Source organism: Marmota marmota, unplaced genomic scaffold (assembly GCF_001458135.2).
Source record: "Marmota marmota marmota unplaced genomic scaffold, marMar, whole genome shotgun sequence".
Taxonomy (NCBI): Eukaryota; Metazoa; Chordata; class Mammalia; order Rodentia; family Sciuridae; genus Marmota; species Marmota marmota.
The window spans coordinates 9355122-9383049 of record NW_026000169.1 but is presented as its reverse complement, the minus strand read 5'-3'; the positions used below and the strand labels follow the sequence as shown (position 1 = coordinate 9383049).

At 36.9% G+C, this 27928-nt stretch overlaps 1 protein-coding gene across 1 annotated transcript; it reads left to right on the top strand.

Moving 5' to 3' along the window:
- The first annotated feature begins 236 nt into the window (after positions 1 to 236).
- Positions 237 to 18015, top strand: LOC107152771 (sulfotransferase 6B1-like). The gene is made up of 6 exons (XM_015498279.2): positions 237 to 478; positions 3029 to 3213; positions 6332 to 6458; positions 12209 to 12300; positions 12461 to 12647; positions 16350 to 18015. The coding sequence occupies exons 1-6, from the start codon at positions 334 to 336 to the stop codon at positions 16466 to 16468; spliced, it is 855 nt and encodes a 284-aa protein (XP_015353765.1). The 5' UTR covers positions 237 to 333; the 3' UTR covers positions 16469 to 18015.
- Positions 18016 to 27928: the final 9913 nt, after the last annotated feature.

The following is a 27928-nucleotide window of genomic DNA, read 5'->3' as shown; positions in this document are numbered from 1 at the left end:
ATTCTGATAGCTTGGTAGTTTTGTACGCAAACTATCCTGAGTCAAGTAGGAGGAAACATTTTGTAACATGTGTTATCAGAAAAATTCAGATAACAAAATTTTTACAACAGACTTTAACTCTGTTATGGTTTAAAAATTAGTCTTGAGAAGAATTGTAAAAGGTATATATATGTGTGTGTGTGTGTGTGTGTGTGTGTGTGTGTTTGGAATGTCAGCTTAGTAATTCTAAGATTACATTCCCACTCAGCTAGGAATAAGATCACGGACCACATTTTTCTGTGTCTTGTGTCGAGTCAGTGTTTAGTAAATAATTTTTGATAGATTTGATGAAAGATGTTATCCCCGGGTCAATTGAGTGTTCTTCATAAATTCAAGGGGATCCTCTTTTCCACTGCATCTTCAAGAGAACTTCTTGATTCCTTGGATTCTTTTGATGCAAGAGAAGATGATGTGTTTCTGGTTTCCTACCCCAAATCTGGTGAGTTTATTTCAATGCATTTTTAATGTAGGAATGCAATAATAAATAAAATAATCATTTTTGCTCAGCATTTATTTTTTGGAATTTTTCCACTGCTTATTTTAATGAAAAATATTTGACATAAGAGATTTTTTAAATGTACTATGCAAAAGATTCAGTTGGAAAAAGTAAAGCTTTACAAATGCTTGTTTCTATTTTATTCATGAGGACATATGCTGAAATTTATAGTAAGCATAAGATCTATAACATTATAAAGTTCTGATCATAATTTGACCCAGGCATAGCAATAATTAAATAATTCTTGTTCAATTTACACTTAATGATTGCTTTATAAATAATTGTTTTTCTTCTAAACTAGTAAGAGCCATCAATATTTGTAACATTAAAAAAGATTTCACTTCAAAGTTTATTCCCACATGGAGTTGTAGATCCCTGAAGGGATGGTTATTATGAATAATATCATTCTGTAAATTCTAAAAATGAGTTATATTATTTTTGCTTTGACAGCTGGCAAAAGTATATAACATCCCACTGCCTGTTGCTATTTCCAGACTAGTGACCATATAGAGATGGCATATACCTGGTAGCACTAGTTCAGCAACTAAAAGCTGAGCTCCCCTTGAGTTGTGAGTGCAGAAGAGTCACCATCTGAGGCCAAGAGGTCCTCTTTATGGGAAGATGTAGAGTTCACCTAAGACCAGATCTCCTAGGGTGATCATTCTGTTCTTTTTCCACATTTTTAATTGGTGCATTATAGTTGCACATACTGATGGGATTTGTTATTACATATTCATACATGCACACAGTATAACAATATAATTTAACAGTATCATTCTCTAGCATTTCCCCACTCACTCCCCGCCTCCCGTCCTTTGGTCCCTTTACTTTACTGATCTTCCCAGTGTTATCATTTTATTTTGGAAAACATTGCTGGAAAGAAAAATTAAATGATTGACTCCAGAATATGTCAGAGTAAAGTTGGAATATAATAGGTTGCTCTGTGAATATATGCAAATTGTCTTAAGTTGATATATTAGTTTAGAAAGTAACCTATGATATTTTAAGTGTTCTTGGAACTGGACATGCACACCTATAATCCCAGTGACGCTGGATGCTGAGGCAAAAGGACAAGTTCATTTTTGTAATACCTCAAAAAAAAAAAAAAAAAAAAACTAAAGCCAAAACAGACAAACAAAGATTTGGGAATATAGCTCAGTGGATGAGCACCATTGGGTTCAATCCCCAGTACCTCACCAAACAAACAAGATGGGCCTAAATGTTCTCACAGTAAGTGGCTAACTTACACCATAAGCAAACATATATTGACTTCCACTGGACATAGTGGAGCCTACATGGTGACATCCCCTGCCATCTAAGGCATCAGCTGCCAGAAGGTCCCTCTGGTATCACAGAGTCATTTATATCCCCTCTCTTTTCATCAAAACAAATCAATATGTTTTGTTAAAATAATCCAAATATCCATACAATTTAAGTCACATTTGTATGAATACTATAATCATAAATATTTAAGACTTATTACAAATTGAAATAGTCAATATTAAAACAATGCAAATGAAGGTCCTATTTAAACTCTGTTCAACTGTAGCCTTGTAAATACTGTATCTCATGGAAATTAAAATGAGATAAATGAAGTTGAGGCTCGACTTAAACTCTTTATGGACATTGCTTTCAAGTTAGCAAACCCCACCCCACTGCAGATTTCTATTTCTCTGCTCCAATTTACTGTTGTCTGTAGAGTGCACCCACCATTTGCTTTATGTCAATGTCCAGTTGTTTTCTTGGGCTGGACAGCTTGGTAGGAGAGCACTTGGCTAGCATATGCAAGGCCCTGGGTTCAATTCTCAGCACCAGGAAAAAATAAAACAACAGCAGCAACAACAACAATAAAACGGCTAATGTTGTATTCTTTCTGGATTCCATGATAGCTTGTATCGCTATGATGTTTGAATACAGCATACATTCATTGTTCAAATGCTTTGTTGTTTACACAAATATTGTGTGATCTGTACATAAAATGAAGGTTCGTGGCTACCTGCAAGGAGGAAATGGAGAGGTAAACATGAACATGAGCAATGGCAACTATGCTGTGGTTGTGCTCTGACAGAGGTAGGAGCTGAATACAGCGTGGGAGCCAGGAAGGGATGAGCAACTGTGCCAGTGAGTGGGGACTCAGGGGTAGTTTATAGAGGATAAAGCTGCATGAGCTCACAGGATGAGTGGGAATCATGTATGGAAAGATGTGCATGACTTTGTGAATTGAAAGTTTCAGGAGTGATTGGTAACAGAAGCGCATTTTAGCCAAGGAAGCAAGAAGTACAGTCTTCAAACCCTTTCACTCTTTAAAATGTGAATCTACTTGTGAAATGAATTAGCGTCTTCAGTGTTTCAACAGGTTTTATGGGTGTGTAATGTGACTATTATAATAAAATTAATGCTTTCATTGCTTTTATCACATCCTAATTTTCTTTATTCATTTTATCAAGAGTGATATTTAATTAAAATTGGATTTCATTTTATCTCTGTGTAAAGGCACTCACTGGGTTGCAGAAGTCATTGAGAACATTCCCAATGCAAAAATAACTATAACATCTCCTATTGAATTGGGAGACATTTCTAAATTTGACGAGCTAAAAACGTATTCTAAGAGAAGAGTCATTCCTACCCATTTGAGCTATGACATGCTGCCGGTGGATATTAAACAAAAGCAATGCAAGGTAAGTTCTGTGGTTAGTGGCTGAGGCTTGGGAATCTCACAAAGCTGGGTTTGGATTCCTACTTTGTCATATGGCCCAGAAGTGGTACAGTCAATATTGCTTATATTTTAATTATTTTATCTATTATTTTTGCAAAGTGTTATATAGGAAAGGAAAAACGCCTAATGTAATATGACGTTAGGATTGAAAATTTTCAAGAGATGTATGTGTAAGGAACATTTTAAAAGTCTATTTTGATCAGAAAAAAGAAGAATGTTTGAAAAGCAAAGACAAGACACATGTGATAGCTATAACACATTTCCAGAAACGAAAGCTTTTCAAACAATTTCAGTCATAGTCTAAACATAAAAACAAAAGCAGCCTACAAGTCAAATGTATATGCATTGGAGCAGGTCTTCCACAACTGTAATTCCATGACCACAATACCTCTGTGCACAAATTAAAGGAAGCACAGTCAACCAGGGGCAAATGTCATAAAGCTTTGCCTTGACTGACCCTCCCTCCCCAATCTGTCAGAGCAGGAGAAAGTGAATTAACTTGATTACATTTCACTCAACCAGACCTTCCAAAGAGACTCTTGCTAAGACAAAGGGAGAGAAAGGGAGAAAGACAATGCTTTTCAAATATTCTTCTTTCTCCTGATGAAACAGACTGAAAATAGAAAGAGTGAGGCAGAAAGAAAAGCAAAGATAGAGACAGCGAGGAGGGAAAGGAGAGAGACAGAGAGATTCGAAGAGAAAAGGATTCAGATTAAACTCACTAACTTTAACTCAGGGTGATGTGGTAACAAATGGCTACCAGATAGGAAGCTATATGTTTTGTGTACATCACAATAAGGACAAGTGAAGGTCACAGACCCTTCATAAGCAAGGACACTGAAGCTCAGATAGCTTTGGGCACTATATATATACACACATTAGTTGTAGTTGGACTCAATATCTTTATTTATGTATTTTTATGTGGTGCTGAGGATCGAACCCAGGGCCTTGACTGTGCTAGGTGAGCACTCTACCTACTGAGCCAGCGCCCCAGCCCAACTTTGGGTGCTTCTTAACCACCACACTAAAGCCTTGAGGTGCAGCCCTTTCAGTGTGACCCTTATTGGGAGCTGAGCCTCCTCTTCCCTGACCTCATGAGAGGTTTCCCACAACTGTTAGTGAGGTTCAGCTCCTGAGGGCTTGGAGTTGGAGAAGCCTCCTTGCCCCAGCAGGGTCCTGGGACAGTAAATTGCTCCCTCACATATTCCCCTGCTAGAGCTCAATCCTAGTTGCCTTCTCTATTTTCTCCTTAATCCTCATTTCTCCCTTTTTATGTTTCTGAACTCTTTGGCATAAAAGTTATGCTTTCTAGCTCATTTTATGTTGTTTTGTTTCATATTTGATTCCCCTCCAGAGTACTATTCTGCCTTCCCTTTATCTCCCCTAACCTCCTCCAGTAATTCTAATGTCTCTAGACTACATTCTCTGACAAAATATGTACTAATTAATGGGTTGCATTGTCTTTCCTAGTAGATAATGCAGACATATAACTTTGGGCGTTCTCCAGAAACCCTAAAAACTTTTGTTTTTACTAAAATGAATATGTCCAACTGAATGACTGGGGCTTAAATTCTGACACTTTATCCCTTTTTGTTAAGGCAGTGGGTTTTTATAACTGTTCTGTGAGCCTTAGGGTTCTATGAATCTGCTCAGGAGAAGTCAGACAGGCCTAATGTGTTAGGTTACTCTGAAAGCATTTCTTGGGATGTAGAGAGAATACTGGGTGGGGTGGGGGTAAAGGTGACTCTTCATTCCTGTACACAGCGACCTTTATACATCCCCTCAATTAAAGAACAGACACTGTTCATGTGGACCCACAATACCTGGACTATGAACAGGATAGTTACATTGAACAGGATAGTTACGTATGCATAATGACTCAGCTAACTCTTTTAATCTGAGCAAAATGTGTCTACCCTGATTGTCATTTTAAAAGTAAGTGGAACATCTTGTACCCTCAACTCATCATGCAATATTGACTATGATTGAAAATGCTCCTAGTAAATCCAGCTTCCTATCCTGGTGTCCTGAGGCCTCTTATATAGTCTTATGGACTCTACACACCCTGTTATAACTCTTACAACATTGTATTGTCAAGTGTATTTAATTATAGACTTCCCGCTCCTGACTGTAAGTTTTGAGAGAGCTAGAATCCTTTCTGTCTTGTTTATTGTTATATTCTTTGGATTTCTTTCTTTCTTCTTCTTCTTCTTTTTTTCTTTTTCTTTTTGGTTCTGGAGATTTAACCCAGAGGTGCTTTACCACTGAGCTACATCCCCAGCCCTGTTTGTTTTTTTATTTTGAGACAGAGTCTCAATAAGTTGCTTAGGGTCTTACTAAATTGCTGAGGCTGACCTTGAACTTGCAATCCTACCTTAGCCTCCCAAGCCTCTGGGATTATACAGGCATATGCCACCATACCTGGCTCATTATATTCTTTGGACTGAGGAAATCTCACATTACTTGGTACACAGTAGGTACTAAATAAATATTTATTGAATTGAATTAAACTGCATTTGCAGTGTTCATGGAAATTGGGAGGCTCCCTCAAGACTCCCTACTCGTGGGGGGATTAAATGGTAGAAAAAAGAAATTCTAAAACAGTATTTTTTTCTTTCAATAATAACAGACAATTTGTAAGAAATCTTAGGATCTGGAAATCAGTTTTATATTATGTGGATAACTAAAAGGTAATTTTGTCTCACAAATGAATAAGTTTATATTTTCCCATGTCTTCCCCCAAAAGATAGGACCAAATTTAGCACATAAATGTAGAAAGTGTGGTTGGTAGACTGGCAGTATCAACATCATCTGGGAGCTTGTTAAAAGTACAATATACCAGGCCTCCTCCTTGACCTCCTCAATCAAAGTCTGCATTTTAAGAAGATCCTCTAATGACTCCTCTGCACATTAAGTTTTGAGAGATATTATCCTAAGACAGTGTTTAATCATTAGCAAAAGCTAACCCCCTCCAAAATAATAATAATAATCAGGATTTGCACAGGTAAGTTTAGCTGCTGTTTTGTTTCAGCAAATAGTTTGTACTGGGTTATTTAAGAATAAATTGGTTTTTTAAACAGGTTATCTACATCATTAGAAATCCAAAAGATACAGCTGTCTCACTCTTCCACTACTACAGAGATAACCCCAATCTCCCTTACATTGAAACATGGGCTGCATTTTTGGAGCTGTTCCTCAGAGGAGATGGTAAATATAACAATGATTTTAATATTCATAACATACAGTGAACTTTCTCACTGAAAATGAAAGCATTTTTCCAAGAGTTTAAATGGATCCTAACTGCCTATTTTCAGAACTATGCTGAAAAGATAATTCTTTCATTTCTTCTAAACAAATTCTTACTTACTTTACTTCTCTACAGTCTCTCTTATCTCCTAAGGGAGTAATGTATTGGTGATTATTTACTGAGCTGATTTGAATGTTTTCTAAACAGATTAATTCTATATAAGCAACATCCCCAACCCACCCCATATACCAGTAGTCTTTTTTTTTTTTTTTTTGGTGAAATAATTATGAAGATAGGAAGCCTGAAATACCTTATATATACCTGCCTAGGGGGGAAGAAACATGAAACAACAAAAAGTGTGCTCATAATTTCCCCAAATAAACCAATAAACAAATTGTGAGAGAACTGATTTCATGAAAACTAACAGCCATTTATCTTGAAAAACACCACCATGAAACATGATTGAGCTGCACGGTACACATTGGTTCTGCCACCACAAGACCTTTGAATTTATTCCTCTCCCCTGGACTTAGTAGTGTCTGAAGCACTTAAAAAACAAACAAACAAACGAACAACTATTCTGAATTCCCAAACACATGTTAAGCCAAAATAATAGACCAAGGCACTGTAGACTTTAAGAGACGTGAGTTAGAGCCCTCTCTCTTCCTGGAGGTAGGGTAGGTCTTCTTTAATGGCTAATTTCACTAGCAAATTGTTCAGCCTTTAGTTTCAGAGAGGGCTAGGTAATTGTAGCCTTAATCCCTGGCTCCACATAGTACTTTTTTTCTTTGTTTCACTCCATACCGTATGGAAGAATATGTTCTGCTCACAGTATTTCCTCTTTCTGATCTGCTTTCCTGCTTAGCTAATGGCACACATTTAATGGAATCATGTTGCAGGAATGACAGGTACTTATCTGGTCCAAATACCCACCTGATTTTGAATCACCCTTATGACATCCACAAGAATTGTATAAGTTAAGCTTAAACATCTTAACCCTGGCAACAGGTTCACCAACCCCCTAACACTCTGCATTTCCTCTTGGCACTTCTCAGATGTTTTCGGTTTTTTTTTTTTTTCTTACCATTTACTGTGTGCTTACCATGTGATACACTTAGGTAAGTGCTATGCAAACATTCTCTCATTTCATCCACACCAGACACCCTACGAGGTAGCTGTTATTATCCTCATTTTACAACTGAAGAGAAAGCAAACCTTGAGAAGCCAAGCAATTTGTTCACAGATGCATAACTAATAAGGAGCAAAGCCCGAGTTAATTTCAGGCATTTTCTCCAAAATCTTTACCCTTAACCATTGTGTCATTTGTTCAGGAGAGAAAAAAACTACCCCTGATCATAAATTCCTCTTGTACATGATAGCCTTCTAAATATTTGAAGATAGTTGGCATGCCTCACTTCACCTCAATTCCATTTTTGGAATAAGCAGAGTTTAAACACATGATTTTTTTTTCCCAGAACAGACTTGGAGTCTGCTTTTCCTCGAGACAAAAAATGCTGTTTTTGTCTGCCATTATCACACACTGGGGTTCCCAATCCTTTCCACTGCATCAGCTCTAATTTGGCCACTCTACTATTATGCAGTTTCCAGAAAGCAAGTATACTTTAGGTGTGATCTGGTGAGGACAGGGTGGAGCAGGCCTAGCACTATTCCTATTCTAGAAGTTATTTTTCTATCCATGTAACCACAAACATCCCAGCCCAGGCCAGAGTACAGTGAGGCTATCTGGCCCTAGTGGAGCCCCTGGAGTATCCAGGAGGAACAGAGTATAGTTGGAAAAAGTATTCCAGATGATTCTCTGGCACCTTCTTGGGTGAATGAACAGATTTTTAGTTGTAAAGGGATTTTATCTGTAAACATTATACAACTGGGTGATTCAGCCTAGGCAAACCCTCTCACCAACAGAAGCATAGAAGTTGTTTTTTAAAAAATCTATTGGGTTGGGTACAAGTAACTTCTGTTTTTACTATTTGTAAGTCATGGTTGTTTGTGTTCATGTGCAGGTAGTATTACATGTATGAGACTATTTTTTTTTTCAGGGATGTTCTTTAGAAACTCTTTGAAGGGAAGATTATTTCTTTTACCATGGTGTAGTAGGAAGAATAGGTGACAGAGGCAGAAGACCTGGCATCAAATTCTGACTATATTTCCTGTGTGGCTTTGGATTAGTAGCATAACTTTTCTGAGGTCTATACTTTAATATAAAAGAAGGCTAATCAAATGATCCACTTTGTAAGATTATTTAGAGGTTCAAATTTAAATAATGTGTGAAATGTGCTGTAGAAATCTACTCGTGCATTCTTTCAGAAGGTGTTTAAAGAGTTTCACATTGCTGGGCCTGGTGGCACATACCTGCAATCCCAGGGGCTCAGGATGATGAGGCAGGAGGATAACAAACTCAAAGCCAGACTCAGAAACTTAGTGAGACCTTAAGCAACTTAGTGAGGCCTTGTCTCAAAATTAAAAATATAAAGGCTGGGGATGTGGTTCTGGGCTCTGATTAAGCGCTGCTGGGTTCAATCTCTGGTACCAAAAAAAAAAAAAAAAAAAAAAAAAAGATTATGATGAAGAAAGAATGAAAGTAAGTTTCACATTAAGGCAGAGCTGTTGTTGAGTAAGAATTTATCTAAAGAGGTTATTTTATAACTGAGGAGTTATGATATCCTGTATCTATCCCTAAATATAGACATGGATTTTAGTTATATAATGAGATATTAAAGAGACATATTAGACATGTATCTAATCATCTAATATGCCTTTCAGATAGCATATAAATACATTTTAGTTTTTCAAGTTAAACAATAACTAGAAATTGTGTTCTGGTAAAACCATAGCAGATTAATAATCTCAATAAAATTAATGCCTTAGCATTCAGCTCTTTTTTCTCCTCACAGCCTTCTCTCCGGTCTTATATAGATACTCTGTTTCCTAGGCCACTTCGTCCCAGAGAGTTTTGTTTTTCTTCACAAATACTTCATCTTCTGAGATCTTCCTAGAAACTAGAAACTAAGACATTCATTATAACTGGAGTAGAGGCACAAGGTTTGCAGAAAGTGTGGCAGGATCCAAAAGGCTGCTGGGAAGAATGGAATGTTAATGTAGGACAAGTGGCTTGCTTAGGGAGCCTTGGAGCCCTAAGGTTGGAAACAGGAACTTGCAGTGATGCAAATACTGACTTGTATGCATTTCTCCAGCAGCTCTCAGCAAAAATGGGAGAGAAGAAAGAAGTTGAAGTGTTTTGATTCAATTCTGGGTGTTTTTTTTTTCCCTAATTGTTCTAAATAAGCAATAAGGCAACAAGGAAACTGAAGAGATAAGCAAAAAAAAAAAAAAAAAACAGAGGAAGAGAGTGAAGACAGAAAGGGACAGAATATTCAGAGTAGGGCACGGGAGGAGCTGTCCATTTAGTCACTCGAGCAGATGGCAAGAACTGAGAGGACCCAGAGACTGTGACCTGTTAGGAAGAGCCTTCAGTGACTTTAGGAGAGAGAACAGGTTGATTTATGATTGAGATAAGGAAGGAAGGAATGATTTCTTGAAATGAGTCTCAAAGAAGCATGGATTCAATAGGAAGGAGGAATTCTGGAATTTTCTAGGAGGCCAAATGGCTCACTCCCCAGACCCTAAGACACATGGGTTGAGTTAGAATAAACTTGTCTTCTCAGGGACATTTGGTGAAAGAATTTTAGATAGCAAAGGGCAGGCCCTGCAGGCAAATATTAAAGCCAGGAGGTAGTAGGATAATTCTGAAATTAAATGCAGGACATGGAGAAAAGAGTTTTCCATAAAAGAAAGATTTCAAACCTCTATTTTGAAAGCTGAATTTTTTTAGAGCTAAGATCAATTAATGACCTGGATAATTAAATGATTCTGATTTAAAAAATTAATCCAAACTTTAAGTTTTTTAGCCTATCAAAAACATTTTTCAGATATAGTACTAACATACTTTCCTGTGTTGTTGAAGAAGGAGCAGGCTGCCAACTTTTTTCAATTTTATCTGACTAAAGTCCTTTTGGAACATGGTGGGGTATGAATTAATTGGTCAACAATGAAACAGCTGGCTTTCAAATTATGATCAAGCTATGCTGCAACATCTACTCTTAAATGTATTCTGAGGCATGTTGCAATACATTTCCTATGAAAAACCATAATGAGCAAAGTCAGTTACACCTAATGGTGAGTAAAACTCTGGGTCTGTCTTTGCCCAGCCTCCTAGCTGCTGGAGCTCAGCTTCCCTGTCCTGTAGTCTAAAGGAGTCCCTGGACATCAACAACTCTAGGCATGATGTCACCTGGAGGATGTGGGTGTGGGAACTGGCAGGGCAGGTTGTGTCCATGATGTGGTCTAAGGCACCAGTGACTACAGTAGTTAACTTCCTAAATTTGCATAAGAGAAAATCAGTCTTCCTCCTACTGATGTTTGCTTCTGGGAAAAGAATGACCCTTCTTAGAAGAGGTATCCCTTATCACTGAAGTGGTACTTTGAGTAATTTAGTAAGAGGTGTTTCGCAAGTCACTGAAACTGCTAGAGACTGCTGATAACTAAAAGGTGTGTCCAGGAAGCTCTCTGAGGAACTTACTGTAAACCCTGTGGGTCCCTGGGGTAGCAGGCTGACTCTTTGATGACATCACAGTAGTCCTGGAAATTCTTGTTTTAAAAATACACATGGTTATTTTCTGCTCTTTGTTTCCTCAAAAGCTGAAGCTATGAAAAATTGCACTTAGTTTGGAGTTAATTATACTTCAATTTATTCAAAGCTTTAATGTTCAAAACGTCTAGCAAATGTCTGGCAGACACTAATGGCTTAATAAATGTTTATTCAATGAATCAAAAGTCAGCAGATCTTCAGGAAAGCAGTTGAGCAGCTCTTTTATACTTATGGTATTAGCCAGAATTTGAATATTGATTGGTAAGGTTACATGGAACAATGTATATGCAGTATTTTACATTACTATGATTTACGCATTATGCTTCAAACTAGTTGACTTCATGAAATGAAATAAATAAATTTTATTTTTAATCACCATTGTCAAATAGGTTATTATGCATCTTAATATTTTGCGTTTAAACCCTTGGAGTTTTTTTTTCCAAGGCTGTTAGTTAATAACAACAACAAAGAGATCATATCAACTAAAGATAAATCTCCAAGGCTGATTTTTCAGTCTTGAACTAACATGTGAATAGAATCTTTTTTAAAGTTAATTTTATTTTTTTGTTCAAATTAATTTTAACTGATACATAAAAACATAATCATAAGAATTTTTTAAAAAGAAGTTTGTAAATATTTTTGGAAAAACCTATAATTATGAAAACATGTCACTTTGTAGGAATAAATTCTCATTGTTTCTATATTTCTCCCAAGAACCAAAATGGTGATCAAAAAACTATCTTGAGAAAATGTGTATCTGTATTTCTGCTCCTTCTTTCCCTGATGGTAAAAAAAAAAAAAAAAAATGTTTTCTAGAAATAAGGAAAAAAAGCACCAAAGATTTATTAAAAGATGTGGCCATCCAGCATCATATCATAGCATTCTATTTGTCAAAATAATAGTGAAATCAAGCTCTTCTAAGGAAAAGTCTTACTCCAGAGTCTGATAAGTACATGCTTCACTTTGACTGCTTCCTAAGAGAAAACCCCATGAATGCAAAGACATAATTTTTAATAATATACAACAATTCACTTTTTTTTCCAGTTGTGTATGGATCCTGGTTTGATCATGTTTTAAGCTGGGAAGAGCACAAAAATGATAATGTTCTAATTATATTCTATGAAGAAATGAAGAAAGTAAGTCTTCCCTAATGTTTCAGTAATCAAGATTTAAATCAAATTAAGTTAAAACAAGAAGTCAATCAATTGAATTCTGCTTTTTAGGTTTTAGGGAATGAATTTTGTGTTTTGACAAGACTTATACTTAATTTGTTTTTAAATTTTGCTTATTGCTCAGGATTTTTTTAAAAGTTTAAAGAAAATAACTACTTTCCTTGGTACGCATGTGAATGACAGTGAAATTAATAACATTGCTTGGAAAACATCCTTCAGTGAAATGAAAAATAATACAGTCAAAGAAAGCCATGATCCAAATCATACCATCTGTGCCCTCACATCTGAGAGGAACCTGGTATTTAGAAAAGGTAAGCCAGAAGGAGATGTGGTAACTCATCTGTCTTTGGAAGTACAGTTGACCCTCCATATTTGCATCTTCCTCATCAGTGAATTGAGCCTATAGCAGATGAAAATATTTGAAAAAAATTGCAACTATACTGCATGTGTGTAGACTTGTCATTATTTCCTTAACAACTGGGTATAACAACTATTTAGAGAGCACTTACATTGTACTGGGTATGTCTAGAGAGGATTTAAAGTGCAAGTAAGGATATGCATAGATAGGTTATATGCAAACACTATGCCATTTGATATAAGGGATATCTCGTGAGGATTTGGGTATTTTGGGGATGTCCTGGAACCAATCCCCCCTGGGACAACCAAGGGACAACTGCAGTTCCATTTTTAATCTTCCATTTTAGCTTTCCATTTCTTGTGTAATACATTGCACATTGTCACCCTTTGGTGAATGTTTATTAAATAAGATTGTTGAATTGTGTTATTTCCAGAATTGAGATGTCAATGCCTGTTCAGGAGTCAATTGAAAGCTAGACATAGGAGTTAAACAGATGGAAATAATAAAGCTCTTTGAAGAAAATGCCTCAGGTCTGCACCTAGTGCATTTGCTGACAATTTACCCTGAATTATATAAACATATGCACTTAGTTACAGCCCATCAAGGGCCATTCTTTCCATTCCCCAGGCAAGGCGCTGGGGCATAGTGGTGATCAAACACACCAGTCTTCTCTTAAGTGAAAAGAGTTCATGAATGTGGATGGTATGTTTCCCCAGATACCAACCAGGCAACTCATCCTTCAGAAGTAAGGAAGGAGTAGGGAGAGAAGCTGGGATTGTTAATCAAGGATGGTACTCTGCCTGGAAACACAAAGAGAAGAAAATAAATCTTCTCCACTAGTTCTTCGGGTTTAAGTAAGGAGCAAGTGCGGGTACATCTGGATATAGAACTATTTTGAAGTCTGTGTGATTTTTATCCAGATATAGGGGGAACCAGGTGAATATCTGATGAGATGGGAGGTGGAAGGTGGGTACGGGAACTAAGGGCCCCTCTTCCAAGAGGTTTGAGAATAGAGGGTAGGAGGAAGGGGATGTGGGGCTTGAGAGAAAGGCAGGAACAAGTAAAAGATTAGGAAGGGTTGAGAGAAGAGGTGAAAGAAAAACAGCAGAACTTAGAAAAAGATCCACGTAAGGAAGGCAAAAGCAAAGAGGAGGGAAACCAACCAACAAACAACAAAAAAGGAGACAGACCATGGTAAAGAGGAAAGTGAGAAATGAGGAAGTTCTGATATTTAGTGGTGAACAGTGTTTGATTACTACCCTTTGAGATTCTGATTAGCAAAGTAATCAATATTCTCACATCTTATCCTACAAACATCTTGGTTTTTTCCCTTCTTTTTCTAGTTGGTTGAGGTGTAAAGTTAGGTTGTTTATTTGAGATGATTCTTTTTCAGTATAGGTGTTCGCCACTATAAATTGCCCTCTTTGTTTTGTTTCTACTGTATTATCTAAGTTTTTGGTGCCCAGGTTTTGTTTTTTTGTTTCAAAACATTTTCCAATTTCCCTTTAAGTTTTTGATTGATCGTCTTGTTCTATGCAACCATAATTTTACTGTGTGTGTATGCATACTAACATGGAAGATGATCAAAGTATAACATGTGAATTAAAAGCAGGTTATGATGTCGTGATTCTTAAATACAGTTTACATGAATATCTGTGCTTGCAAAGAAAAACATCTGGGAGAATGCAGGTCAGCATATACCATGTTAGCTGAGTGTATTTCCTTGATTTTTTTAAACCTTCTTTGCTCATACATATTTTCTTAACCTACATATATAATTACTATATTATTTTTAGAATTTTTTTCCTTAACAAAAGAAGTAAAGGAAGTCCAAAGAACAAATCAGAAATTAGAAACAAGACAAGCAAACAAAAGTCGTATCAAATGAAGATTAAAATAGTGATTCAGAGGAGCTGACACTGAGGCTGGAAGGGAAAACCAGAAAAAGACCAAAGGATATTGATTGTTCAGTAACAATAATATTGCTCTTCCATGGGCCAGGCATACTGACCTCATGGAGCTGGCCTGTTGGACCGCCCTCCGACAGAGGTTGAGGAGAATCACTAGACCAGCTAGTGAGTGTCTCCAGGCTGAGCTAGAGGATGAGTGTCGCAACCCGGCCTGCCACCCTGCCTGGCAAAAATCACACCGAGTCGGGAGTTGAGTCAGTCGAGATGGCACAGCAACTCAGTTTATTGTGGAGGGAGAGGACTTATATAGAGAGAGGAGAAGGTGGGGGGGACAAAGGCAGGGGCCAATCAGAGATCGGAGAGTCCCCCAGGTTGGGGTAGCCTAGGCACCCCAGTTACAGAAACAGAGCTCCATTACTCCAGTTACAGAAACAATACCCCATTAGGTATGTGTGCCCCGTTGCTGGGGAGTTATTCTTTGTGTTTGCAGAAGCCATATCTTGGGGCCTTTCAGGCACGTATATGGAAGCCATTTCTCAAGCTCTAACTGTCATGTACATGGAGAATCACAAAACCAGAATCACAAGACTGGGGATTTCTTTTTCCCCAGCGATTGCATTTCCATGGTCAGCAGAGGTCCCAACACTGGCCTTGTATCCAAGTTGGTGTGCCTTAGAGGCAGTGTCATCAGTGTCATTTCCTGATTGAGATCTTCCTTCTGGTACTACTCTCCTTTCCATCTCCTATCCTCACCCTACTGGCAATAGAAGAATTTCTCTCTGCTTATTCTTGAACCCAATTTTTGAGGCAATAATTCATAACATCAGAAATTCCTAGGTTGTTTTATGTTGCTTTGCTGTAGGTGTAGGTGACATTATTTGGCATTCGATTAAGCTTCAGGTTGTTTATTGAACACCCACTCACTAGAAACTGCTCAGCATTGAATCAGGAACTATAGGATTACACACAAATGATACATCACAGTCCCTAACCTAAGCTAATGGGAAAGAAAACATAATAGAGAATGGTATTAAGCAATTAGAAATGTTGGGATAAAATGATATTTCATTGGCTTCAATACCTGGAGACCCCAGAGGTGAAGCTTGAGGCCAGAAAACCATTGTGTGCAAGATTCAGGTTTGGGTTGTGTCACAGGGGGCATAAGAGAGGTGAGAAAGGCAGTTTTGAGGGGACCCTCTTGTGGCCAAGCTGAGAAGGTAATTTGTATGATCAGGAGAGGCTCAGGGACATTGTGAGGTATATTCCTTATCTCCAGATATCTTATATTGGAACTCGATGTTTATGTTTCTAATTATCCATTATTCACTTTGTAAAATAGATTTTCTTATAATGAGACAAATTACCCACCCACCCACACATCTTCTGCTACTAGGTGCCCAGGTAGGGAAATAAGTTAAATGTTCTTATGCCCACATTGTCTGATTTAGTTTTATTACATTTAGATTAGAAACTTATTTGCCTGCTAGAGTAAAACCTTATGATGTTTAAGTATTTTCAATCTCTCTTTCTTTTTAAGAAGTAACTTCTTAAACTGTACAAATCAATAATGCAACCTTTGCAGAATAAATTAGAAACAACAGATAAGCAAAAGAAAAATAATCCCACATAATCTTATCACCAAGGAATACCAAATGTTCACATTTTATTATAAAGCTAACAGATTTCTTTTGTGAATACTATACATTTAAATTGGTTCTTGTCTGATACATTTCCAATTTTTGCAGGAGTGGTGGGTGATTGGATAAACTACTTTACTTCAAAGCAGAAGAGAGTATTTGATGAACTATTCACAGAGAAAATGAAACACAGTGAACTGGCAAGACGCTTGAAGGAGTACTCTTAGTACAAATGGGAAATGAAACCAATTTCCATTTTATGCAGTGCTGAGCTTGGGGAATGTGTAAATATTTTTCACCAATGTAGAAAGCCAATATTTCTTTCAGTGAGAAACATATACTTCATGAATGTGTCAAAAGTGCCCTGTGTGAGAGACTGTTATTATATTCGGTGATAGCAGGGAAGTATTAGTAAAAGGAAGTATAACATTTTTGAATGGCTGAATTATATACCTATTTCCAGGATATTCAGTAAGGCAAGGAATTACTTCTATTCAGAGAGAGCATATTACTGTGGTGTTCTACAAGCTGCAGTAATGTACAACAAAAGAGGCGAGGGATTATCTAAAATAACAGATGTCTGAGAAGAATTTATTTTCTGCCTATTTGGACAATCATGACCAACACTTTTATTTCGACATTCTCTGGTGTCTGTGTAGAAATATTCTCCAATGTCATAATCATGACAAACATAATCTTACTAAGGTAGAATCTCCTAATACTTGAGCATAATCAAATGACCACATTCCAATATATTGGGAAAAATAAAGAATGAAGAGATAACACTTTCACATTAATACTGGCTTAGTATTTTAGTATTTTCTTTATCTTGATTCAGTTAGTTTACAAAATTTCTTATTTTACAGTTTTTAAAAGTGTAATTTTCCTTGAATGTTTAGGATTCTTTGTAGTATTTTGAATATGTATGCTTTCATTCTGAATCATTTTTAACATTAATTCAATCTGTATAATTCTCTCTATCCTATAACGAGTATTATTCTATAGGTTTAGTCCAGAGGACATTATAATGGAATTTCAGTGAACTTATTTTAAGATTATTTATCACCTACGTGACAACATATAAATTATATCGTGTTGTTTATATCTGTCAAAATATCTAACTTACAGCTTAATGGCAAATAAAAGTGTATATTGTGTATGACATTGAGCTTTGAACTCAAAGGAATGAGTTGACTTAATTTAACCATCATTTGATTCTGTATCTTAGTGTATTGTAAACCTACATAAATCATCAGTCACAAATCTGTTGGAGTCTTTTGTGTCAAGTTTATTTTGTAAGAAATTAAATCTTCATAAACCTTCTATATACACATTTGTTACAAATAAAATGTATTTTCTTTTTACTCCATGCATGCAATTTTTTTCCTCCAAAATTAGCATTCCTAGAGATTTACTGAGATACTTCCCTTCCTCAAATGAATGAGGTTAGAGAATGACAGGAGCAATCAGGGGTCATCTTTCTTCGTTAGCTTCATCTTCATGGTGGAGCTGAAATCCCTCCTGATATTGATGGCCAGGGAATGACAAAGCCATAAGACATCCACAGAGATCTAATGAGGCTGGAAATTCAAGAAAATAATGACTGTAGGGTTGGAGGAACCAAATCCTGTGAGACAATATCCCTTCTCATTTCATGAAAATGATTGTTGAAGTCAAGAGAACTGAAGAAAGACTGTATTTGATTGTATTTTAGACCTATAAGGTAAATTTAGAATCCAGTTTTGATAAGAAATTTCCTAAGATTGGTATTTAAAGGTGTAGCCACAAATCTTAATTCCTAGTTCATTTATCAATTAAAAATATTTCTGAGTATCATCTATGTGCCAGGGTTCATGGTGGACCATAGGGACACATGATGGAGTGGAAAGAATCTCTGCTTTCAAAATGCTTACTTGCTACAGGGGAAAGTTATAGAATAATAATTAATATTTTTAGAAAAGCAAGCATATGAGATGTGCCAGGTCCCACTATATACTATAAAAATAAAATAAGGTCATTTCACGGTAAGTGCAGAGCTGCCTTAGCTGGGGTGTGAACCTTCAATGTGAATGAGGACTAGTGCTATCTGAACTTGAAGGCATGATAGGGGTTTAGATTTCACTCTAGATGGGTGGGTGGCTTTGCATAGAGGAGGGAGACATGCTGACAAGCATTTTGAAAAAATCATTCTGATTGCTAGATTTAAATGGTCACGCAAAGAGGCAGGGATAAATGGCTATTCCAAATGGTGTAGGTGAGAGAGAGAAGACTTGGACTATGGTCATAGAAGTGGGGATGGTGGAAATGGACATTTTAGGGATATATAACATGGATATCAAACTAGTGAAGCTATTAACAGGAAGAGACAGAAAGGAGTAGATTAAAAGGAACCCAGACTTTTGGCTAATCAATTCACTATCTGAGAATGGCATTTATTTAGATGTGAGAGCTTGAGTGGAGGTATGTGGATAAAGATTTCTACTTTGACCATGCTGACTGAAATATCTATTAGATACTAGGAAGTTATCTCTGAGGACTGCTGTGTTGTTCTTTGGGGTCTAAGGGAGGTTTAAGAAGGTAGGGAGGAGCTAGGTACAGGCCATGGTGCCATGGTGCAGGCCTTTAATCCCAGGGACTTGAAAGACTAAGGCAAGAGGATCACAAGATCAAGGGCAGCCTTGGAAGTTTAGTGAGACCGTCTCAAAATAAGATAGACCCTGGGGTTACACCTCAATGGTAGAGAGCTCCTGGATTCAATCCCCAGTAATGTTGGGAGATATGGGAGGTTGTGTCAAATTAGATTAACAATATGGAAATGAGCATCTATATAATGAATGACCTGGGAATCTTTGACTTCTTTGATAATGGCTGAGATAATTTCAGGTATAAATCAAGGTGGACTGATCCTGAAAGTCAAAGCCTACAGAAAATGTAGATGCTGATTATTGCTTGGCTTACTTCTCTTAAAACATTTTACTATTCCTAACTGTATCTGATGAAAATTAGCCTTAGCCATTCCCTTTACATTTTCTTCTTCTTCTTTTTTTTAAAATATTTTTTAGTTGCTGATGTACATTTATTTATTTATTTATTTATTTATTTATTTATTTATTTATATGTGGTGCTGAGGATTGAACCCAGTGCCTCACACATGCTAGGCAAGTGCTCTGCCACTGAGCCACCACCCCAGCCCCCCTTTACATTTTCATAAAAGGATTTTAATAACCAGATTTAAAATCCCTTTCCTGGCTAATGTTTCCAGGAAGAACATTTAGAAAAATTACCTTGTCAAAGCTTATTCTGTATCCATGAGTTCAATACAACTAAGAAACAACACTCAAGAATTGTGTCTTGGTGCCCACAAATATAACAGTGAAAACTGTCAGTGGTGTTTTTTTTATTAAGAGACGACTGAAATATCCTTAAGTGATCACTTATTTTTTCTATTACCTGCTATAAATATCAGATGTAATCACATACCTACTCAACAGACTGACACACCCAGTGAGATTGCCTTCCTCTTTAACTTACATCAACCTGCTGTGTGCTTCTGTTCCTGTAGGCTTAGAGAATATAAAAATACACTCTGGTAAGTTCTTTCAAATTCTACTGCACTACTTTGCCCTTTTCCTGGACCATTACCCAGAGAGAAAAGGCAGTCACCAGTCAAGGTGGCCAGGTGGCTAAATCAATGCCTGCAATCTTGGAGGCCTGGGGCAGGCCAATTGCCCTGAAATCCATGCCCACTGGGGTTTTTCCCTTTTTGGAAATTCTGGATCTCTTCCCCTGAACTCTGACCTACTCCTTTGTTTTCTTACCTCCTTGGATCTTACAAAACAACATAATATGCATTTCTCCATCCAAGCTGCCTCCCACCATCCTGCTATTGATTCCCTCTCTTACTTATTTTTCTCTTTTTCCTTCATTTCTCTGCTCTACTTTTGCAGTCAATGAGTAAGAGCTAAATCCTAAAGATTCTTCTAGGGTTTCATCAGCCAGTACTTTCTTACTTCCCAGCATTTGTTGGTGCCTTAAAGGTATTTCTCTCCATGATCTTCCAGCTTTCTGAAAGCCTGCTCTGTTAATCCCTGCTCCTTGCTCTCATTATTTTTTCATTTCCCTTTATTGACTCTCCAATGACTCTTCATTTGTATTTTTACTTCCCACTCAATCATTGGAGCCTCATGTGATTAGGTAAACATCCATCTCCCACTCTGGTTTGTAAAGTTCTTGCTAATTAGAGTCATTACCCTATTTATTTTTGTCTCTTCCACCAGGCCCAGCCCAGTACAGCACTCATAATAGATGTTTAACAAATGTTGGTTGTGAGTTGAGTTCATGGGCAAGCTTAAATTCTTCATCTTCTAGAAAACTCAGTTCCAATACTGCAACCCACATGGATCCTATTTTTGTATTCTCCTAGTACTTTGTGTCTGCATTAGTCAATTCTTTTTTTTTAACCTAATCATATATTCCCTTCCATTATTGCTTAAAATGTTTCACACTATGCAAGACTTTTCTTTCCAATTTTATTGTAAACTTATAGGATGCTTCTTCAGGGACTGAAATTTTTCACTAATTGTGTATTGAATGGAAGAATGAATGAATGATTTAAAGGATGAATGAACACATTCCTGTGTCTCATGGACTGGCTCAGCTTGCTGGTCCTGTGAGCATGCATATATTTAATTCTTTGCTTTTCTTCCACTTTCCAGATCAAACTAGTTATAGTACACCATTGATTCTTGCTTTTCAACATCTCTAAATCCATTCTTTTGTAAAAAATTAAATTTATTTTTAATTGGTATCTATAATATTGGTACCTATTAGTGGGGTACCATGTGATGTTTTTATACATGTTTACATTATTATCAGATTAAAGGCATCTGTTTCCTCAAGCATTTTTTCACATCTGCATGGCAAAAAAAAAAAAAAAACAAGAAACAAATACCAAAAAAAACCCAACACCATTCAAATCCTTTCTTCCAGCTTTTTGAGAGAAACACTTTACAATTACTATATATAATAACTATCTCAATCCAATCTGAGTATAACAAAACACCTTACCAATTCTCCAAACAAAAAGGAAAGATCAATTAAAAATTATAAGAAGAGCATGTGTTTACCACCAATAAGGTAAATAGATCCAATAGAGAGGTCTATGGGGTTCACACAGTGTATATGTATTTGTGTTTCTTTTCACAGAAATTTCTTCTTGTATCATGTAAGACTATTAAATGGGAACAATTTCACATATTTATAACTCCCAGCTAAAGTCGGGGAACTGAAAATCAGTGTCAAGGGGGAATAATGTTGTATTTAAATAATGCTCATTATTTATTTTTACTCTAGTTTAATAAAAAGATTATTGGCCCTTTTTCTAGATCCACAGGTAAGGACCTACATTGAATCCTCTAAGAGTCAACAGGGAATTAGTTGGAAACAACCCTTATGGCTATTTTGGATGAATAGCATAAGTCAAGGAGTCAGCAATCCAGCTAGCCCACAGTAGCTAATTAGAAAACTAATTACAGGCAAACACTGTGCTCCATTTAGATAAACACAGTTTGGATTATTACTCTTCCAAAGTATGAAGAATGTACTCTCAAGCTATAACTAAACAGATATGTGTAAATAAATGTGAGAAAATATTTTGGTTTGCTATATGATCTTCAGTAGTTTAAAATCTTCATCACAATTACTATATGGTTATGAGGATCCACTAATCCTCAACTGTTAACTAGATGTTGTTACCATTATCTCTGCGATGAAAAGGAAATTCTCAGGTTGTAGTTAATAACAAGAGTACAATTCTGAGCCAATTTACAGGTACAATAAATATATATGTATATATATATATATTATGTATATATGTGTATATATATATTTCTAAAATATGACTCTGTCCAATTCAAATGTGCTATGTATTGCAGTGTATTAATGTACATCAAATTTACTCATATAGGGATGAGAACTTATAGCTCTTTACTCATATAGGGATGAGAACTTATAGCATTATTTAGATCGTATCTTCATTATGTGAAGATTCCTAGTCACCAGGATCTGTATAAATGACAACTGAGGGCTGGGGTTGTGGCTCAGTGGTAGAACACTTGCCTAGCATGTGTGAGGCACTGGGTTTGATCCTCAGTACCACATATAAATAAATGAATAAAATAAAGGTCTATCAACATCTAAAATAAAAATATTTTTTAAAAAAGACAACTGAGGGAAGACTGAGGCAGGCAAGGAGAGAGTATCCTTCTGATGAGTAGTCAGCTTTTAGGGAAAGAGGGCAATTACTCTTTGAGTAATTGCTCAAAGAAAATTTTAATTAAAATAAATTAGTGTGACCAGCTAAATCTTGCTAGGTAGTGCTGGAAAATGATATACAGAACTTCAGACAGAAATATTTTTTAAATCTTCAGATAAATATTCAAAAAATATTACCCATATTAATCTGACAATTCAATCTCTCATTTCATTTTTCTTCTGTTTATATAATAAAGGTCAACTTCATCCTGTTCAGTGAGAGCAGTTTCTGATTTCAACTGCAGTGAAAAGACTTTGTAGCCACTGGAGCAAAGTTTCCCCCGTGAGACTCATAAAATCTAATTCAGAATCCCTTGAGCCCTCTACCAAATGCAAATAAAACTGAGGCTCAAAGGACGATGAGGCTGCAGTGACAGGCCTTGTCATGGCGCTTCTGCCAGTCAAGTGAAAGGCCAAATATGGCAGGAAGGACAACTGGTGAGTGTGCTAGTCAGGCCTCACTTGATAGCTACACTGTTTTGGACAGGAATCTGTAGGCTTGAGTGAGCTCCTGGCCTCAGTCATAGGTTTTGACTCTGCCAAGTTCTGTCTAGGCCAAAATTTTTGCTATGAGATGCAAGATGCAAAATTCAAAAAAGGAGAATTTGACCAGTTATATTTCTGTAAGATAGGAGACTATATACAGAAAACCCTGATGTCCATCCAGGTCACCTCCTTTTCCATGACCTTAATTGCCTCCCTTAGGGACACAACTCCTAAGAAACAGGAAGAATGAGGAATGTGGGTGCCAAGTGCTAGTGAAGGGTGGAAGGAAGAGCACAGAGATGTATCGCCATCTTCTCGTGGCACCCTATCTTCACTCCGGCTTCCATCAGTACTCCAGGCTTTCTGCCAAGCAAGCACGGAAGGATTACCTTTTAGGAGAAAGAGACCCTCTTTTTGCAGGTGATGGAGAAAAGATAGAAGTCCTTCAGAATGAACTCTAGGTACTGTACCAAAATCCTGAAAATACCGATGAATAAGCCAGACACTGTCATATTTTTAGAGCTTTTCTCCAGGAGTGAACAGTAACAATAAGATGGGAAAAGTGCCATGACAGAACTCTGGATCAGCATCTTGTGTGCGAGAATCAGAGTTGGGGTCCAGAAAGGAGCCCCAGAGCTTGCAATTGGAGGCAGTGATATGATGGATTACAGCTGTTCTGGCAGAAGCATACCATGTGGCCAATTAGATCTTACCTTTTGTAAAAACATGGCCCTCTTTCCAGGTGGGTCAAAAATGAGGAGACCCTATATAGCTGAACACGATAGTCCCTTGATAGACTTCTTCCACTCAGTCTCTTAACTTATAGTTCAAGACTGTCCTGCTTCTGATCCAGAAAACTATCCATACTAATTTTTCCTAGAAAGGTATTAGTTTAACTTAAAAAAAAAATCCCCCTTGACATCCCTTTCCCTGTCCTGCATTCTTAGACTTAAGACAGTTTCTCAAAGTGTGTTTTGCAGAATATCAGCGCAAGAATGTTTGTTTAAATATCGTTTGAGAATTATTGCTCAAGAACTGTAGTTACCAATTCTGACTGCACATGAGAATCACAAAAGGAAAAAGAATTAATACCAATTCTTTGGGCTCTATCCACAGAGTTTCTGACTTGATTGATTGAGTTAAACATCCCTATGTTTTTAAGATTCCCTGGGGCGATTCAAGTGAATAAGTTCCCCGAGTTAGAGGAGGCCTCCACAGGTAAACAGGTCCGTGTCTGGAGGAGGTGGGGAGGCATGACCACCAGGTCTGAGGGTAGGCAGGAAGAAGGTGTCCAATGTACATGGAGTGTGTACTGAAGATGGTAGGAGTGGTCCCTGAGCCCGGACTTCATCCTGCTGTCCTTCAAGGGGCCATCCTCTCACCTTCCTCTCTGTAGAGGAGGCCTCCCCAATTCACTCCTCTGGTAAAGAATTCTAAAAATTCACTGTGCCTGAAAGTCATCTAATGGCTCTTACTAACATTCAGATTCCCAGACCTTCTCCCAGAGGTCTGAGTCAGTAGCTCTGGGGTGGGACTGGAATATGTGTGTAACAAATATTACAAGGGATTTTGATGAAGGTGGTTGAGGGATCATACTTGAAGGGAATACTTCCAAGGCCTTCACCAAAAGTATAATCTGCCCCCTTGGGAATGTTCTAGATCTGCTGCCTAATGTCTAACCTTGGGTAGTTCTTAACCTCCCTGTGTCTCAATTTCCACATCTATGTAGAAGAGGGAAGAAACTACTTACTTTATAGAGGTTGTGAGGATTTAAAAGAAAAGTATGGAGGTCACTTTATGTCCAGAGGTGACAGCTGGGTAACTTTGGAAATATGTCTTTCTTTTTAGTAGGTGCTGGTCTTCCAAAAAGGCAGTAGGACAATTGCTCACTGGTCTTCCACTTAGGACTCACTTAAGTCTGACTCCAAACATGTCAGAAGCAGCTACTTCTAAGTGCTGTGCTATGAAGAAAGACTTAAAAATACTGCTATTCTACTTCATGAAAAATTGTATACAATGAATGTTGATGTTTGATGTATGAAGCATGAACAATGGAAAGACCGTATTCAACCTCATTGAACTCAGTTATTTCTAGTCAGTTTGTGAAAACTGCACCTCTTTAAAGTTAGATCTGTGATGACACCCAGTGGCCAAAATGTCAACCACTGAAATTTTAAAATAAAGCATTTTTCCCCCTCAGCATTAAAATAATATTGCATCTATTTTATCTTTAAATTTTGACAGCAATTCAATAACAGAGCACAAAATGGTCCTGCATGAGGAATATCATCATGAATTGTGGACAAACCAAAAGTACTATTTTTAGGAGTAAAAATTTCCCAACTGGTTCAGGCTGACAAGAGCAGAAGGTTGTCAAAAGCATCATACTCCTAAAAAAAATCTTTTAGACTTAGAGAAAGTGTAAACAAACAAGAAACCAGACATAGGCAGTTGTAACAGACACTAGTAAGAACTAGTAAGGGTCATTCGTCACACATGACCCTCTAAATAATTAGGAACTAATTAACATGTTTACTGTGGCAACTCAGGTAACAGTAATGACTTTACCTAGTACCCATCCCAAACGGTATAGCGTATTTTGTATATTCACTCAGTATTAAAAAAAAAAAAAACAACTTCCTTGTGTTGAGAGGGAGACTATGTCTAGGAGGCTCATGAGAGTGAGTTCCTGGATTGTACTTGTAGTAAGGACAGATAGGAAGGTGGTCTCTGGGGAGAGGGAGGAGATGGACCCCATGTAGTCTCAAGGAAGGCTCTCTGAAGCTAGCTAGCATGGCTCATCCAGTTGTCTATTAGGGGGCAAGAAGACAGGATTTATCTTCTGCATTCATCTAGTCATTGGAGATGTTCTGTCCCCAGAAAGGGAGTATCTGCAGATGCAGTCTCAAGGGTGCTGTGCAAGGCCCACTAAAGCCCACCATATGGTGACCATGAAACAGACAGGCTCTCTGGTGCTTTGTAATATAAAGGTACACATTAAAATACTTAGGGCTGTGAAGAAAGGGCTTCAAGAGAACATGTGGGGGAAGAAGAGGAGCGCTAATGACCAGCTCTCTGCTGGTTTCATCATCAGGTTAAGGACGAGAGAGGTACAAAGGAGAGAGGTCACGCTTGGACTATGAAGTTCAGCTTATTCTGTGCACAGTACAGAGTCACTGTCAGTTTTTACAAAGGGAATACAAAGCGCAAAGTAGACAACTAAAGTGATAATAGAACAGATTGGACAGGAAGACACTGGGCACTTCAAAGTCAACATGAGGATCAGACATTTTCTTTTAAAGGTCATCCCCAAATTTGTCCTGTTTTTCTGCTCTTATTACTTACCATTGCCTTCTAGATCCTTTAGGTCTGGTACACAATAGCCTCTTCCCTTCTCTGGACACGACGTGGCAACCTCATTTCTTTGTGATTATCCTCTGGCAGCAATGAAATTTTCTGTAGTTCTCAAGGCCCAGCTTCAAATTTCACTTCTGAAAAGCTCTTCTTGATTCAAGCCCTATCAAGGCCTCTATATCATTATTCTTATAATAAAGTAAAAAAAATTCTTTAATGCAACTCACAAAAACCTGCGTGATTTAGTCACCATTTCTTTGTGACTCCAGACTCATCTCATCTCATTCTACTGCATTTGTCTGCCAGCCTAGGCCATGAACTTGTGCCTCAATTTTTATTTTCAGGAATATCACAGTGTCTTTACATGCTGGATACTTTATTGTTGAATTGATAAAAAGTAAATGACCCTCACAAATAAAATTATCTCAATTGATAGCTATTCTCCTTCAAAGAATCACAGTTTAACCAACAGTATTTTCCTTTCCAGTTCACTGATGTACTAAGAAATTTAAAAGACTTCTTCCCTGTAACTTTTTAGCTAATCATCCCCAGAATCGTAAAAGCCAACATTTTTCACATATATAGTATATATTTTTTTCATGTAAAAGATTTCTTCGAAGTAAAACATAAGTACATTTGCAACTATAGGATCATATGGGAAGATAAAGCTAGTCTAATATCCTCAGTTTATAATCCAACTAACTTGGGAACATTAAATGACTTGAAAAACTTCATTTACTCACAGAGCTGAAGCTAGAATCCAAGTGTATTTATTGTCAATAATAATAATCTACATCCAGAGGAACTACATGAACATTTAAATATGCTACTTGTATTTTCTTTTGCATTTATTTTGTTCATCTCAATTATACAGAATGATGGGTTTCATTGTGGTGTATATATAAAAATATATACATATGTGTATATATATATAAAAATATATACATATGTGTATGTATATATAAAAATATATATATATGTGTATGTATATATAAAAATATATACATATGTGTATGTATGTATGTGTGTGTGTGTGTATATATATATATATATATATATATATATATATATATATATATATATATATATATATCACAACGTGGTATATATAAAAATACAATTTGATCAATTTCACTTCTCTGTACCCCCCTTTAGCTCCCCCTTCCCCTTCCTCTACCTTAATGGTCATGCTTCTACTTCATGGTGTCTCTTTTTTCTGTTTTTCCCTTTTAGCTTCCACACATGAGGGAAAACACAACTTTTGTCTATGAGTTTGGCTTACTTCACCCAAAATTTCTCATCCATATTCCTGCAAATGACATAATTTTCTTCTTCTTTATGATTGAAAAAAATTCCATTGCGTATATATACCATTTTTTTATTCATTCATCTGTTGTTGAACACCTACGCTGATTTCATAAATTGTTGTTGTGTATTGTGCTGCAATTAACATGGACTCACTTTACTTCTTACAGATAAATACCAAAGAGTTGTATAAGTGGGTCGTATGATAGCTCCATTCTTTTTTTTTTTTT

What these genes read in the sequence shown, in the direction of transcription:
- LOC107152771 (XM_015498279.2), top strand. Translation starts at nt 334, where the DNA reads ATGTTATCCCCGGGTCAATTGAGTGTTCTTCATAAATTCAAGGGGATC. An exon ending in TTAAACAAAAGCAATGCAAG is followed by an intron (nt 3,214 to 6,331) that starts GTAAGTTCTGTG and finishes TTTTTTAAACAG; the next exon opens with GTTATCTACATCATTAGAAA. An exon ending in TCTATGAAGAAATGAAGAAA is followed by an intron (nt 12,301 to 12,460) that starts GTAAGTCTTCCC and finishes CTTATTGCTCAG; the next exon opens with GATTTTTTTAAAAGTTTAAA.